Raw genomic sequence first — 17,349 nt, 5'->3', positions numbered from 1 at the left:
AAAAAAACCTCTAAGTGTAACCCAGGCTCTTTCCTTTTCTTTGTGAGCAGGATGTTACAAGAAGGAAACTGTTCAGTGTTTAAAGCTGGGGAAATCGAAAGCTATGGGCCTTGTAGGGAGGAGTCTTGGGTTTCAACACCCTGCTTCCCAGGCTCACAGAACGGTGAGAGATGACCAGCCCTACTCAGATTATTAAGTGACTGAAATCAGTGCCCTTTTTTGTTTCTGGTTTCAAGTTATCTTCTGATATACATTGTTTTCTTCACATTCCAGGAGATTGCAACACTTCTGTGGCTCAGATTCTGAAAGTTCTGCGGAATTCTCTTTTAGCTCACATCTAACCAACCCAACTTCATTACAAGTTGAAGATTGCAGCATCTGGGCATTGCAGAAGAAATTTCCAGGGAGGTGAGTGATGCCTGAGTTTTCTGTAGAGAAGACTTTTGACACCTTCTGGGAAAATCCGCAAGACCACTCTGGGGAAAACCAGTGTTGGTTCTTCTGGGTGGGAGGGGAGAGGAGCAGCCTGGTATCAGTGGCATTAGTAGATGTGAAAACAGAAGTCGCCCATGGAGAAAGATAACAGACACACGTTGGTATTCCTCTGTCACTGAGGCCTGAGCAAAGGGAAATACAAGTTACCGGATAAATTATCTGGCTATGAATTGGCCCAAGTAGATATTGATAGTGTGTCACCTGAAGAGAGAGTACAGCAAGTTTGATGACTAGAGTGAAGGAACTCAGGAAAAGAAAAGGCAGTAATGTGAAAAAAATCATGAAGTATTATTAAGTTAAAAAGTACATCTAGACACAGGTTTGTATTTTATAGTATTATTCAAGTTTTGTAAAACATGAGAACAAACTCACACACATAGTAAAAAAAAACAAACAAACTGTATTCCCCAAAATAAGGTATTCACACAGAAAAATCCTGTATTCACAAATACAAATTTTCCAAAGTACATTTAAATTTTTTATTAGCTCCATACTGTATCAGATGGTAGATAAAGATTTCGCTTTGGGATCCTGTTTGCCATTCTGAAAGTTAGGCAGGGGTTTTGTTGTTGTTTATTTTTTATGGCAATATAGAGAGGATAGGCACAACAGAGAATTAGAAAATAATGTCTATAGTCTATACTGAGAATGCTGTAAGGACTTTCTGTATAGTGTGGTATAGTATTTCATGTGTTCATAGTAGAATTTAAGATTTTTAAATGCTGATGTTAGCACTTTATTTATATTAGATAAACCTTAATAAGCTAACCAATCATGTTGCTCAAATTTTTACAATTCTATAATTTTTGTGTGTTTGCTAATCCTGGATCTTGAACTGAGAGCCTGGGTAGTGTCCCTGAGATTTTGCTCAAGGTTAACACTCTACCACTTGAGCCTCAGCTCCATTTCTGGCTGATTGGTGGTGAATTGGAGATAAGGGTCTCATGAACTCTCTTGCTTGGGCTAGTTTTAAGCCATAATCTTCACCATCCTGAGTCCCTAGGATTACAGATGTAAGTCATCATGCCCAGCTTTTTCTACAGATTTTTTTTTAAATTTTGCTCATTTAGTAACTGAGAGAGATGCTGCCCTATCTAGAATAAGGTTGTGGGTTTTTTTTTTCTAATAATTCCTTCAAACTCACATATGGATATGCACTTTCACACACACTTACACACACACACACATACATGGCATTGGATATAACTATTTTCTTTAGATCTATTTAAGGCTACACTAATACAGATAAAGTGGCTTTTCTTTAGTCTCTTTTCTGTGAAACCATGTGTTTTAAATTTTCCACCTCTAAAGGGTGTTTTATTGATAACATATAGATAGATGTCTTAAACCAAATTTAAGATGTCTGAAATTTGACAGAAGCTATTACTTTATGCATATGTTGATAATTAACATATTGTGTCTTGTTTCTTCCATCTTCCATTTATGACACTACATCAGTCTCCTTGTTTTTTTTTCTTCTTTAACTTCTATTATTACCCTACACTTTTAAACAAACACTTAAGTGAGCTATTGTGTTCATTTCCTCTCTCCTTCTACCATGTTGATAGACTTCCTGTTTCTCTTTGACTAAACCAAGGCTATATTTTCATTTATTTATTTCAACACATAGACATAATGAATCAGTTTTGTGTCCTTTCTCTACTTCCTGGCTGTTTTCTATATAAGTGGTGCTGGGGAATGGAACCCAGGGCTTCATGTATGCGAGGCAAGCACTCTTGCCACTAGGCCATACTCTCAGCCCTGAATAAGTAATTGTTTAAGGCAGTCATACCTAAAAGGAAAAGTTAAGCAGTGAATGCAGGAAATCTAGCCAATTATTGCTATGACTACACCAGACAACACATGGAGGAATCATCACAGTCACAGGAATAGGGGCTTAGAAGACAGGGAGAATGTGGTCCAACTCCAAAGGAGGTGAGATGGGGATGCTAATGAGACCATTAGAGAAGAGTCAAGCAAGGTTTAGGGACACAGGATGGGGCAGACTGTCATTTATGTATAGGGTGAGATGATAAGTTGATTTACCCATAGGCCACTTCAGCCCTGAGAGATGTGAGATGCATCAGGAACCCATAGGCAAATATCTAGGGCTAGGCTCCAGCAGCAATAGGAAAGAGGAACCAAGAATTCAGAACTGCACAACCTGCATTCTATACATTGCAACAATTGCCTGTCTCCAGACCTTCTCCTACCACTGACCCAACTGATCTACTACCATTCAGAGATAAGGATATCTTAGATATGCTCTACATAGCAGTTCTTCCTCCATTCCTAGTGACCTATTTGGGTAACTAAGTCCTCTTTCTCATAACTACACCTGAGAGCAACCTTCACCTGAATCATCCACTCATATAGACATATCCTGTTTGTGAAAAAGTTTATATGTACATAATGCTAGTTGCGGATTTTCTTTTGTAGGCTCAGCCCATTACTAGAAATATGGCGAATCCATACAAGAAAATTGTTCTTCTGAAAGGATTAGAGGGTATCAGTGATTATCATTTTGAACTGATTAAGTCTTTACTAGCCAAAGAATTAAAACTGAATAGAAAGGCACAGGAGGATTGTAATAGAATTAGGATGGCAGACTTGATGGAAGACAAGTTCCGAAGCGATTGTGGACTGGGCAAATTGATGGACTTGTTCAAAGATATATCGGAACTTCAAGATCTTGCTGAAACTCTTAAAAAAGAAAAGTCAAAAGGTAAGGAAGAAGCACCTCCTAATTCTCATCTATACTACAGCCTTCTTAACCTTGAACAACACTCACTTTGTCACAGCTGACATGTCCCTTTCCTAGTGTAATGTTAGCAATAATGGTACCTCTGAAGACAATAAGTCAACAGCTTAGCACCCCTCCTACAGTGACTTCCAGTGTGTAGATGAAGGAGATTGTCTTTTAGGGGTAGTGGTAAAGAAAAAAGCACAAGTTGTGAAAAACAGGAACTTGTAATATACTGAACATATTCTAAATTGGCAGTGGAAAACTAGAGAAAAGGACATTTTAAAATGTTTAAATCAGTGTTACTGCTCCCTGAGGATATAGATTCCATTATTAATTTCTCCCCTGGCCATAAATATGAGACAGTATTTAAATTAAAAAGCCTCCTTTCAGAGATATGAAGGGACACAAATTAAGATTGCTGGATTGCGAAAGCACATGCAAAGGCTGGGTGTGGTAATGAATAACTGTAATTCCAGCACTAGGAAGGCAGAGCCATGAGGATTGTGATTTCAGGCTGAGTTAGAGAGATCTTGTCTTAACCTCCTCACCACCCAAAAACACAAAAAATGAAAGTCCAGGGTTATCACTTCATCACATCTTAAGGTGGAGGATAAATTCTCTCTCTGAGTTCTCTGATTTGGAGTTCTCTCACCTTCTACTGAAGATGACCTTTTGTTAGCATCATGTGAACTTTAAGGGTTTTTTTTGTTGTTGTTTGGTGCAAATCCTAAAAACTTGAAGTGAGTGTTTGGGTGCTGAGTCACAGCTCTGCTTCTGGCTTTTTGCTGGTTAATTGGAGATAAGAGTCTCACAGCCTGGGCAGGAGCCCAGGCTGGCTTCCAACCATGATTCTCAGATCTCAGCTTCCTGAGTAGCAAGGCTTACAGCTCTTTGGATTCTTAAAAGGCTACTACAAACCAAGATGTCTGGGATGAGGTTTGGCTCAGATACACAAAGTCCCCAGGATGGGCTGTCTATGTCCAGTGCATGTGGATGGAGCCAGGGAACAATCAGCTGTACCTGGCATGGCTTGCTACTGCTAACTATAGATGCACAGAGAAAAATAACCTTAAAACTGCTTCAGCTCTCTTGGACTGACTCATCTGGATTTTTGTGTGTGTTTTCTTCACTACAACAGTACAAAGGAAGTCAAAAGGGAAAGAAGCAACTTTGGGGCAAAATAATAATCAGGATGAACCCAGTGGTGCTCAGTCTACACCTGCTAACAATGCAGATTTGAAATCCAAGGTAATGTGATTAGAAAAGCTCCAGCTATGATCCGTACTCCTTGTCATTTTCATGTAAATATTTGATTTTTTGTCCTGTTAGTGAGATGGAGGTTCATAATTAGTAAATTTTTGTTACTGTTCAGTTATTTTGTTTTAGGACTCTTGTGAACTTCATTGTATGTAATATAATTTCTTATGGTACCCTTTCTAAATAAACAATCGGCTTAGAAAATGGCTTCTCAAAGCATATTAACAGTCAAAATCCAAAGTTAGACCTTTTAAATTCACTTCTTTTGCTCTTCCATCACCACAAAACTAAGTAAAAAATGACACATACAATAAAATGTCTCTACTCTTTTTACAAGGCATTCATTTGGGTCTACATCTTGTCTTTGGGCCATTTATTTTTCAGAGGATGGACTGTAACTCCTGGAGCTTCTCATATGTACAACTAGAATCTAGCAATGAAATGTAGATTTTTCTCAGTATTGAAAATACTGTATTTCATCTATGCGTTAAAAAGAAGCCATTACTAAGGGCCGGGGGAGTAGTTCAGCAGTAAAGTGCCTTCTTGGCTCACACAGGACTGTGGGTTCAATCCACAGCACTAGAAAAAAAAAACGAGAAGTGATACTTTTTCTTTTAGAAAAGCAAAGCCAAAGCTAAAAGAACTGAAGACTCTGAAAGAATTCAGGAGCAGCGTCAGCATCCGGAACCTTCAATGACTGACACACAGCAAACCCAAGGCTCTTCCCAGACTCCTAAACCTCTACCACCAGCATCGTCCAGAAACTTCTCAACCAAGGTGCCATTTTCCTGTCCCGGTACTTGCCCTCCCCCCTAAAAAATATTACAAGCACTGCCATATCCTTGAAAGCATCTCTTCCTAATCTTCTACAATATATAATTAAATCACTCATCAAATGCATCCCTCTAGACCTCAGTCTTCTGGCTTAATTTGCTCTTTCCCAAGTCTACACATAGGAAATAATTTATAATCGAATTTCTAGGACTACTTTCAGAGGAGGGATAAAGGCGTGTTCGGGCAAGCAGACATAAAGCACAGAGTGTGTTCATTCTCCCTATGCCAATGTGTTCTCATCCCTTTTGCCTTTGCTAGCCCATCAAACTTGTGAGTTTACATTCTGTATTCTAGGGTCCTTCCATGCTGGGTGTTTGAGAATTCATTATTTCATTATGCATTGTTCCTATCTCTTCCCTAGCCAAATGCACTGAACATTTGGGTGACAATCTAAATCCTGTCCTCAAACAGTTCCTCATCAAAGTGCCCTCCCCAGAAAGAGATGAGAAGAACATTTTACAATTTCACCATAGCTGGTATAGATGTCTTCTCTATTAGGCAATAGGTTCAGAAAATAGGTGTCCTTTCTCAAGGGGAGATAATACATAAAGGTAGAATAGTGAATTCATAACTCTACTCATCAACTCCGATCATAATATGACTTTTGTATTGTCTTCTTTTCTGCCGTGATACAATTTCCAGCAACCCGGTGCTATGTCTGTGTCTGGCATAAATGAGCAAGGAAATGATAGTCCACATCCACAAGCAGTGAAGGTAGGAGTAGAAACGAATTCATTCTTCTCTAATGTCACTTCTAACTCAAGACCCAAGCTGCACCTTCCCGAGGCTACACATCTCCACATCTCCAGCCCACTCATACCATTGTAAGGCAGAGGTGCTACAGAAAGGGACTAACAATTTTTTGGTTCCCTTTTCTGTTGTTCTTACTATTGTTATTTCCAATAATCATTACTTCCTCCAATAATGTCTCCTAAAAGATTGGCTAAGTGGCTTGGGTTTTTTGTTGTTGTTGTTGTTAATTTTGTAGTACTGAGGATTGAACTCAGGATCTCCTGTTCTACTACTTGAGCCATGCTTTCAGCCTTTTTTTGTTTTTCACAATGTTTTATGATTCTTAATTAATTGATTGATTTTTTCAAAGTGATGTACAGAGGGGGTACAGTTTCATATAGCTGAAATCATAAGCAAGCAACACCATGCACAGTCTCCACCCTTATTTTTGTTGGTCATGGCACTAGAACTAAGAGCCTTGATCTTTCTTGCTCAAGGCTAGTATGGTACCATTCTTAGCCCTACAACTCTACTTCTAGTTTTATGGGGTGGTTAATTGAAGATAAGCCTCTAATGGACTTCCCTTCCCTGGGCTGGCTTTGAACCACTATCCTCAAATCTCAGCTTCCCGAGCAACTAGGATAATAAGCATGAGCCACCAGTGCCTGGCATCCAGCCCCCCTCTTTTGTTGTTGTTTACTTGTTTGGGGTTTGTGTTTTAGAGAACATTTTTCAGGAACTAATTTGTAAATTTTTATGGTAAGAAAAGCTAAAAATCATAATGGAACAAGTTTGTTCTGAGATTTGCTTTTCTTATAGGATGGGAATATTGTTTACCAAAAATAAATAAATATAAATGACTCTAAATTTTGTGCTTGGCCAAGATGCCTTAATGCAATGAGCCACAGTTATAGAATTGCAATTTCACCCAAGCCATGGGAATCTTAGCTTGGCTTTTAGTATTTACAAAGTGAAATTTGTAATCCTGGTAAATGTGAGAGGAAAATAGGTCTTAAAAGTGTCTGAACGGGCTGGGGATATGGCCTAGTGGCAAGAGAGCTTTCCTCCTATACATGAGGCCCTGGGTTCAATTCCCCAGCACCATATATACAGAAAACGGCCAGAAGTGGCGCTGTGGCTCAAGTGGCAGAGTGCTAGCCTTGAGCAAAAGGAAGCCAGGGACAGTGCCCAGGCCCTGAGTCCAAGGCCCAGGACTGGCAAAAAAAAAAAAAAGTGTCTGAACAGGCACTGCTGTTCTTGAGAAAGTTGGAAGGGGCCATACTATGTGAAAGGGATAAAGGAGGAATAATGATGTTTCTATGTGATTTTGAAAATTATTATCCAAAAACAAAGGAAAAAAAACTGCTCTTTTTTCTTCAGAAAAAGGTAAAATCCATCCAAATAAAGGTTGAGGAGCAAAACCTGCAGGCACAGAGGAGGCCCCAGCTCCCAGGAACTTCAGCCACCAGCACACACCCAAGACAGCCTCAGCCTCAGCCTCATCCTAACCCTCCTCGCCCCTGCTCCCAGAAGCTCCACTGCCAAGGTACCAACTCTCCATTTCCATCCTTTCTTTCTTCTGCTTCACATAACTACACTGCCCATAATCTTGAAAGAAACACTCATGTAACACTCACTCATTTAAGTATTCACTGTCATAATTCATTTGCCAGGTGTGTAATTTGAGACCCTGTTGGGTTTTAACTCCTTTACCTTGTGCAAAGTTTGTGCTTATAAAATAACCTCTGACTCTAAGAGGACCACTGGCTTGTGTTGGGTTGAAAGATAACAGGAGGGTGACCAGACATGGAAGATAGATAGGCATGTATTCATCCCTCTTATTCCTTCTCCTCCTTCCCCTTTGTTCTGGACCCTACTACAGGACTCTTCTTATATTTCATGCTTTTTCCCCAGGTCAGAGATTATGTTGTGTGTTCTTTATTCTGAATCATTTCCTCATTGATTTAAATACTCTCATTCTCCTGGTGCAATTCTTACCTATCTGCCATTCAAAAAACACATCAAACATTCCTACTGTTTTCTACCTTGGGTCCTTGTATGTTTCCCTGTTCGCACTTATGGCTGTATTACATGGCCACATTACAATAACATTATCTTATTTTAGATTATACTCTGTTGCATACAACTTCAGTATGTGTATGTCTTTCTTCTAGACGAGACAGGGAGCTCAGATATAGGTACCCTGAACAAGGGAATGGAAAGTAGGAGATTCTGTGAGTACCCCTTATAGGTATTAGCTCCTATCCCAACCTGCCATTTCTTCAGTCCACAAAAATAACCCTTGTAGTTTCCTCGACTCTGAGCTGCGATGCCTATTTTGGTTATGACTTCACTAGACAGTCAACTAGACAAAAGCTGAATTTTTATCAATATTCTTTCATGTAGTTCATTTAACCCCGTCTACAGCCTCCAGCAACCTCCCCACTGAAGACAGACTTTCTTCTTCAAACTTGTCTGTTTCTTAAGTTCTGTACATAGTTACAATAGAGTAGTTCTGTACATAAGCTGTTACTAACTCCAGTAACTCCTAACTCCTTAAGTAGTCTGTATTGATGACACTGAGCTAGCAACCTGTTTCCGTTTGCATCTTGGCTCTGCTAGCCATCACTTGAGCCTTAGCAGTGTCACTGAATGTAGACTCAAACCCACTGTCACTTGGTTACTACAATGATGCATGAAAAAACCTCACAACCCTTTATGTTTTTTTTTTTTCAGGGATCCAGGCTTGGAAGTGGACCTTTCTCTGGCCCCATTTGATTAAATATGTTAAGCCACTTATGCTAGCATGAAAATCACTCTGTTTCCCAGAAACATAATGAGTCACAGGATACAGAGATGGTTCCTCAGCTTCCTTGGACTCAAAACACTTAAACACAGCATGCAGGCCTTTTCATTAGATTTCTACCCAGAAAGATTCACTAGCCATTGTATGGCCCAATTTAAGCAAGAAATCCTTGCTCTTCTACAGCATAACGTCTCACAACTACATTCCTTATCTTGTGATTCCTTTTGCTTTCTGGAATCAAACCAAGAAGTAGACTACTGTTACCTTTGATGCATTGCTCCTACATTTCCCTGAAGCAAGCAGCATAAACGGGCAGGAATCATAGAAAGGCAAAGTGGGGAAGGTATCTGTGCTATCCTTCTGGAGAAAGCTGAAAACTTGGGAAGAAATAAGGAAAAGTTAGTGGTGCTCTATGTGACTTTGAAAGTCATTATCCAGAAGTAATGAATGGAGAGAGAAGCAGTTGGGGTGAATGTAGTCATAGTATTATAAAATGGAATGCACCTCCTGGGAAACTAGGATAATTGAAGGGATGGGGGAGAATGTTGAAAGGTATGATATTGATCAAGATCAATTGTATGTGTAAATTGACATGTTGACTTGTAACCTCTTAGTACAACTATTTCAGGTAATAAAAATAGAATTAAGAAAATCTACCTTTCTTCAGGCAGAGGAAAAAACAACCAGCAACATGGATGACAGGGAACAAAACTTGCTGTCAACACGGTTTATGGGCCTCCCAGGAACTTCAGCCACTAGGACACACCTAGCACAGCCTCAGCCTCAGCCTCATCCCAACCCTCCTCCCCCTGCTCCCAGCAGCTCCACTGCCAAGGTACCAACTCTCCATTCCCATCCTTTCTTTCTTCTGCTTCACATAACTACACTGCCCATAATCTTGAAAGAAACACTCATGTAACACTCACTCATTTAAGTATTCACTGTCATAATTCATTTGCCAGGTGTGTAATTTGAGACCCTGTTGGGTTTTAACTCCTTTACCTTGTGCAAAGTTTGTGCTTATAAAATAACCTCTGACTCTAAGAGGACCACTGGCTTGTGTTGGGTTGAAAGAAAACAAGAGGGTGACCAGACATGGAAGATAGATAGGCATGTATTCATCCCTCTTATTCCTTCTCCTCCTTCCCCTTTGTTCTGGACCCTACTACAGGACTTTTCTTATATTCCATGCTTTTTCCCCAGGTCAGAGATTGTGGTGTGTGCTCTTTGTTCAGAATCATTTCCCCGTTGGTTTAAATACTCTCAACCACCAGGTGTAATTCTTACCTACACCCCATTCCAAAATGTATCAGATAGTCCTATTGCTTAATTTTCTTTCTTTCTTTCTTTTTTTTTTTTTTGTTGGTCATGGGGTTTGAACTCTGGGCCTGGATGTTGACCCTGAGCTCTTAAGCTTAAGCCTAGCAATCTACCACAGCACCCCAGTGTCACTTTTGATTTTCTTGTGGTTAACTGGAGATGAGAGTCTCATGGACCTTTCTGCCCAGGCTGACTTTGAACCGTGATCCTCAGATCTCAGCCTCCCTAGTAGCTACTGGTGCCCAGCCTACTATTTTCTTTCTTGGGTATGTATGTCTTCTTGTTAGCACTTACAACTATATCACATCCATTCCATTCCAATATATCATTGCATTGCATTACATACCACATTACACCATACTACACAACATTACACACAAATGTAGTGTGCGTACATCTTTCTTCCTGACTAGAAAATGTTGAGTTGGAAGAGAACTAATGTAGGTACCCTGTGCCAGTCACTGAAAAGGTAGATGTGGAAAGGTATGTTCACACCATAGGAATTAACTCCTACGATTTCACTGATTATGAAAGATGTACGTGATGCCTTTACCAGTGAGATTAAAGTGGTACATGTTGCAGAAAAGGAGAGAATGTTCTTTAGTCAAATATTTCTCATACTTCCTGTACCTGAGGTTTCCTAGATGCACTCACTGACTTTATGATGACCGAAGAATCACCGTAAAGCAGTGATCATCTGTGGTCAGAAGAGAAGCACAAATAACCAAAAAGACCTCAAAATAACAATGCCCAGACTGCTATTTCTGTGCTGAGCATTTTGTGGTAAACTCTGAGGGATGATTCTTCAGGCACATAGCTTCATTTATCTTTTACAAGACACATCACACTCCTTCTAGTTCATGTGTGAGGAAGCTGACTTGGATTGAGTAAATGTTTTGTCCAGGAGCAGGCATATAGTGAATGTTAGCATTCAGAGATCGAATCTAATATTACTGAATTCTCAAAATTGAGTGTTTGATCATACAAACTGATATCTCCCTAATCACAGGTGAGATGTTTGTAACATATATGTTATAAATGTTATTATATATGTTATATATATCATATGTGGATGTTATTATGCACAAATGTTATATATATATATTATATGTAGATGTATATGCACTGTATATGTGTGTGTTTGATCTGTAACTTATGTTCACTAAATTTGTGAATAGTGTCATGTTTTGGATTTGTTTCCATTGCTAGGCTTTTCCATATGAGCCAGATGTTGTATAAACATTTTGACATTCCTAATCATATACATTTTTAAATTGCATTTCCTTTGTTTGGTATCAAATTCTTCCATATCAGTACTTCACAGGCTTTCCCTGAGTAGATTCTATCTTCCCATTGTTTGCCTTCTCCAGGCCTTTATTTCTTTAACACTCTGTATCACAACTGGAATTAACCTATGTCCTTCTTTCTTATTAGACAATAAACTCAAATTATAGATCCCCTGTTCCAGGGGAAGACAGGAGAGGAATGAATAGAAGTGAGTTCATACTTGTGCTTTGTTAGCTTGCCTTTCTGTGTGACTCTGGTAGAGTCCCTGTGTGCCTCTGAAGCTAGTATAGGAATTGTCAGGAATGATCCTCCCAAAGCAATTCTGAGGATAAGACATTAAAGGCACTGTTCTCTGATGTGGTTCTCATCTAAACTTGAAGTTGTCTTAGCAGTTAAGGACAGACTTTCTACCCACAGGTTTGCTAAACTTGTAAAATTATTCTTGTTGTTAGTTCTGAAAATTGGTAGTTCGCATTAGAGTTCTTATTTGGCTATTTGGGAGTACAGCTAGCTGCCAGTCATCCTATTCATTGTAGAGAAGACCAGCTATGGATAGAGCCCTTGTTATTGTCGCCTCAGGCCCCTGTATCACAGCCATGTCATTGTACTTTGCCCATGCATATTTGACTTTCTGAGATCTGGCCCACATAAATAAGCATCACAATCATTTCTACTCCCTGAGAAATCACTGTTTCCCTGAATTCTCATGGAATTGCAGGATCCCAGGGAGATATACCAGCCTTTCCAGCCTCATGCATCAAAAGTTATCATGTAGTCATTTCTTTTTAAGTCCAACTGTCTTTACAAAGAGTGTGTGACAATCTTGTCTATGACTCAGTATGTAAACCGGACACTTTCGCTCTTATCAGAGCTTCTCTCAAGTGTTTTTCTTAATGCTATGAGTTCTTTCTGTGCTTTTGTGTGTGTGTGTGTGTGAGAGAGAGAGAGAGAGAGAGAGTTGGGGGGATTAAAAACCTGAAGCAGACTGTTCTCTTTGGCGTGTGTGTGTGTGTGTGTGTGTGTGTGTGTGTGTGTGTGTGTGTGTGTGTGTGTGTGTGTATGCCTGGATCAACCAAAACAGAACAGCATGAATCATGAATAGGGTGAGGCGGTAGAGGATTTACTGGAAGAAGAAATAAAGTGTGGTCAATTAAAAACTATCCAGGCAATTTCAGTGTCCAAATTCTGCTATGGCAGATGAGAGTTTAAGATTTTAGATTTATTGCTAAAACAACAACAGCTCAAAACTGTCTTCTCAATGAAATTGTATTATTATATGTGACAGACCTAAACAGAGGAGGTTTTATTTTATGTGCTTCCTATGTGAGAGTTCCATCAAGGAACCATTAGAAATCATGAATCATCTGTTCATCAAAACAAATATACCCTATTTTTTAAAAGATGTTTGCTGCTTATTTATTTAGTTCTGGATTCAGAACCATGCTATTTATATACATGACTCATTTATTTTTATAATGCCATATGCCAATACTATTTGTTTGTCTCATCCCACATATGGGAAAATTGAAGTTGATAGACGGTAAAGACTCCCCCACATTTACACACACACACACACACACACACACACACACACACACGGGGTAATTGATATTAGAGCTATGATTTGACTCCATCCTTAGTGAGCTTTAAAACTTGAACATTTTGTGAGCACAGTTTGAATCCAGAGACAGTGTGCAGATGCTAACATGTCTGCAATCCATCTTAAACCATTTTGAGTATACAATGCTGTGTTTGGGCTTTGTTTTCATAGACGAGGTGTTTGGGTCAGAAATTTTTCTGAGGAGACTTTGCTTCCGGTGTTGTGATTTTCAGCAATTCTCTCACCCAGCTTTCTATTAGCACTGGCCACTATAACAGTCAGGGTACTGTATACCTGAAGTGGTAAACCAATTGGCCAAATGTGAAGAGTATTTCATGAAATTTCCTGAGTGCAACAAAGCCAGCAGGGGTACATAATTGTAGAGTAGTCCTCAGCTTACTTGGCAATGTTTCACAAGGCATAAAAATAATGCTTTAGGTAGGTAGGATAGGAGCCACTGTGAGGCAGTGAAAAACCTGGAGAGATCCTGGGTTGACCAATCCACCAAATTTTGTGTGAGAAGCTGTGGGTTTGAGAGACCTGCTCTGTTACAGCTGTGATCACACCACTTGTCAGGCACCTCAGGTGAGACCATCTAGAAGCTTCTTACCCACAGTAACCATTTCTCGCTCCCACAATAGAGTGACCAGGATTGGCACAAAGATTGGAAGAGCTTCTCATGAGTCCCTCTACTTTATAAAACCGTTTGTTTTTCAAGGCCTTAAACTCAGTGATTCTCCCCCACCCCTCCTAAACTTGACTGACACCCACCCCTTGTCCCAATGATGTTTTACTAATGCTTGTGTTTTCTCTGTGTTCACTCCGAGTAGAAACCAAGGATGATGGTTTTACCTAAGGATCCTGCCAAGGTGGAGATGGGCTTCCACAGGGAGTTCAAAGAAGTGATGGTGCTGAAAGTCACCCCGCTGTTTGTGTACGATGGTGACAAAACCATGTTCCACGCCACAGTGGCTACTGAGAGCGAGTTCTTCCGAGTGAAGGTGTTTGACGTCAAATTGCAGGCGGTGTTCATCCCAAACAAGATTGTTATCCTATCAGAGTATTATGGGAACAAGGGGTTCCTAGAGATCTACAGCAACTATATTGTACGTCCTGGGCAGCCTGAGCGGATAATGAACATCCCACCCACGATGAGGCTGAATGCCTGTGCAACACCAAAAATCAGTTGTCTTTGCACGCTACATCCAGGGAAATTCGTGAATGGGATATTTCTGGTGCATAAGGTAAGACCAAGCATCATGTTGTAGAAGTTCTTCTGCAACCCCAGATTTTAGAAGTTTTAACTCTCCAACTAAGTGTTGGTCGACTTGAGTGGAGTCCTTCCATTTCGGCATGTGGGTCATCTCATAACAATCTCCTTCTCAGCACTTGTCCCAAGTGTTGTTCTGTTCTTTCTTGTATAGGTCTCCCCAGGTGTGCTGTTTTCTGCCTGCACTGTTTAAGTGACTACAATATATGTAGCTGTAGAATTAATTAATACAATGAGATACAACCTGACATGGCAGGACTAGATAAGGAGGATTTAACATTTAAACAGTTCGGAATAGGGTCAATAAGTGGAAAAGACAGAAGATGTCATATGTTGAAGACATAATCCACTTACAAAAGCATTGCAGTAGACATTCTCAGACTCACAATGAGCCATGATTGGATGTTCTCCTCTGCTCTTGATAAGATTATAAAGGGAATCCATAAAAAGTAATCAGATGGTTATCTGTTTGAGCTCCTTAAGAAAGAAATCTCAGCTGTGAGCCAGGCACAATGGCTCTTAATCCTAGCTCTCCAGGAAGCTGAGCTGGAAAAGGCCATGCTTTGAAGCCAACCTGGACAAAAAAATGTTCACAAGACCTCATCTCAACCAATAAAAAGTTGAGTATGGTGGTCTATGTCTGCCATCCTTCTATGCAGGAAATATAAGTAGGAGGACCTTAATCCAGTCCCACCCACCCAAACAGTTCAATAGTATTAAAGAATAAGTGAAAGGAAAAAAGAGAATTGGGAGTATGGCTCAAGTGGTAGAGTGCTTGCTAGCAAGTACAAGGTCCTGAGATCAAACTGGGATTTCAGTAGAAAAGGAAAAAGAAAGATAAAGCAAGAGAGAGAGGGAGATGGATGAAGTGAAGGAAGGAGTGAGGGAAAAAGAAAGAGAGGAAGGAAGGAAAGAAAGAAAGGAAGGGGGAGGGGGGAAATGAGGGAGGAGGTAACAAGTAAAACAAGAAATGTACTCACTGCCTTTCATATGAATCTGTAACCCCTCTGTATCACATTTTGACAATAGAAAAAATTGAAAGAAAAAAGAAAGGAAGGAAAGGAGGAAGGAAGGAAAGAAGAGAGAGAGAGACCTATCTCAACTAAGCTTATGTGGCAGCCCTAAAAATTTGGGAGATAATTCACATTTCTAGAAAACATTAGCACAGAAAATCCTTAAATAAGGAAAGCTTGAGGAATTTCAAAAGAGAAGAATTGCTGATCAAAAGTGCTTTAAGGCATTTGGCATCTGTAATTCTAAGCCTATGGTTTCATTTAACCTTGTCAAGATGATAGTTGCCACCAACCTCCTTCTTTCTCATTGAGGCGAGAATTTGAATTATCTTTTCAGAAAATCGTGAGGGATGAATTCATTTATTATGAAATACAAGACAACACAGGGAAGATGGAAGTGGTGGTGCGTGGGAGACTGACCCAAGTGGACTGTGAGGAAGGTGATAAAGTCAAACTCATCTGCTTTGAACTGGCCATGAGCATGGACAAATGGCAGCTGAAATCTGTTCTTCACAGTTACATGGAGGTGGGTCCTTCACTGGAACATCATTCTTTCAAGGGAACAAGTTACTTGTTACGCTGTACCTTAAGCATTTGGCTCCTATTACATAGAGCCCAGCAGGTGGAAAAAAACTGAGCTTTTCCCACTGTATTTTTAAATGTTCTTTCCATCACTTTTTTTTTAAAAGGAAGTTTGGTCATAATAAAAAAGGGAAACTCAAGGATTTTCAGTTAAGTGTTATTACTCCAAGCTAAATAAGAAAGAATGGTTGTTGTTGTTGTTTTTATCAAAGCAGAGAGATAATAAAAATTTGTGTTTGCATGGGGCAGAACCACAGGCCATCATCTATAAAAGAGGGAACTATTTCCAACCACAGTGGATCATCAATAGAGTTTAGAACACACCTAAGTGACAAGGATTCCCTGGACAAATAGGAACACACAGGGCTCCAGAGTTGATGTTCTTTGTCACACTGACCAATTGTTGTGTTTGTGTAGGATACAAATGACGAGAATGTAACAGAAGCAATTCAAGGGGTAGCCTATCTTGGCACCCAGAAACACAAATGCTCTTGAATTTTTCCAGTTCTGGGGGCCATCAAACATCCCCAAACTTTCCTTCCAGCATTGGTATCAGGACTGTCATTTTGTGCTGCCCTCCCACCGAGAACCATCCAGCTCTTGCCATTTGTTGTACCAGACCTTCCTCTTTCTCCTGGCTCTGTGACACCTCCAATTCTTTCTCAGCCAGCTCGCTCAAGTTGAGTGGGGAGTGAAGGGACAAGTGCCATTAAGTCCAAGGGCAAAAACTCTTTAAAGGAGACAGGGGAGAGTGAGAAGAGAGGTTTACGTGGCCATGGAGATGAGACCATGGATGAAATGTGTGACCAGCTGTATCCCAATTGCTCTCATTTGTGTCACTTTCTTCTTCAAGGTGATTAAGAGCCGGAAAGGCAAGACACAGGTTCCCACTTCAAATCAAGACACTGTCGGACAGTCCTCCAATATGAACTACTGGATGCCTGGCAGCAGCTTCAACTAAGGAAGAAAGCACTTGCCTAGCAGATGCCAAGGTTTGATCCTCTGCAGCATAGGAAAATAAGGCAATAAAATGAAAGCTCAGTGGATGTCACTGATAACGATGTCTTTATTGATAAGATTCAAGTATTTAGAAAAATATGTGTGTGGGTATGTGTAGTTGAAACAGTCTATATAAAAACCAGCTTGCAATTCTAGGGAATGAGATTTTAGAGGCATTTTTCCTTTGTTTTAGAGGCATTTTTCCTTTGTTGTTTAATGTACTTTTATAGTTTCCAAATTCCATATTTTGCATCTGTAATGTTTATAAGCTGAAGTAAATAATAAAGTGGGTTTTTTTTTTCCTAAAGCAATGCTATTCCAGGAGTCTTTTCAGTCTATTGTTGAAGTGCTTTAAAACAGTTTATGGTGTGTGGATAAGGTCAGGGTGCCCACACTTTAGGCATGATT

At 39.9% G+C, this 17,349-nt stretch overlaps 1 protein-coding gene across 1 annotated transcript; it reads left to right on the top strand.

The window, feature by feature from the left end:
- The first annotated feature begins 78 nt into the window (after nucleotides 1–78).
- On the top strand, nucleotides 79–17,074 carry LOC125360165 (interferon-activable protein 203-like). The gene is made up of 11 exons (XM_048358200.1): nucleotides 79–408; nucleotides 2,935–3,220; nucleotides 4,380–4,489; nucleotides 5,117–5,275; nucleotides 5,975–6,046; nucleotides 7,445–7,610; nucleotides 8,239–8,298; nucleotides 9,485–9,705; nucleotides 13,908–14,321; nucleotides 15,698–15,886; nucleotides 16,796–17,074. Exons 2-11 carry the CDS (start codon nucleotides 2,956–2,958, stop codon nucleotides 16,901–16,903), a joined length of 1,764 nt encoding a protein of 587 aa, XP_048214157.1. The 5' UTR covers nucleotides 79–408; nucleotides 2,935–2,955; the 3' UTR covers nucleotides 16,904–17,074.
- The last annotated feature ends 275 nt before the right edge of the window (nucleotides 17,075–17,349 follow it).

This window comes from Perognathus longimembris, chromosome 11 (assembly GCF_023159225.1).
Source record: "Perognathus longimembris pacificus isolate PPM17 chromosome 11, ASM2315922v1, whole genome shotgun sequence".
Taxonomy (NCBI): domain Eukaryota; kingdom Metazoa; phylum Chordata; class Mammalia; order Rodentia; family Heteromyidae; genus Perognathus; species Perognathus longimembris.
This window is presented reverse-complemented; position numbering and strand designations above follow the sequence as displayed.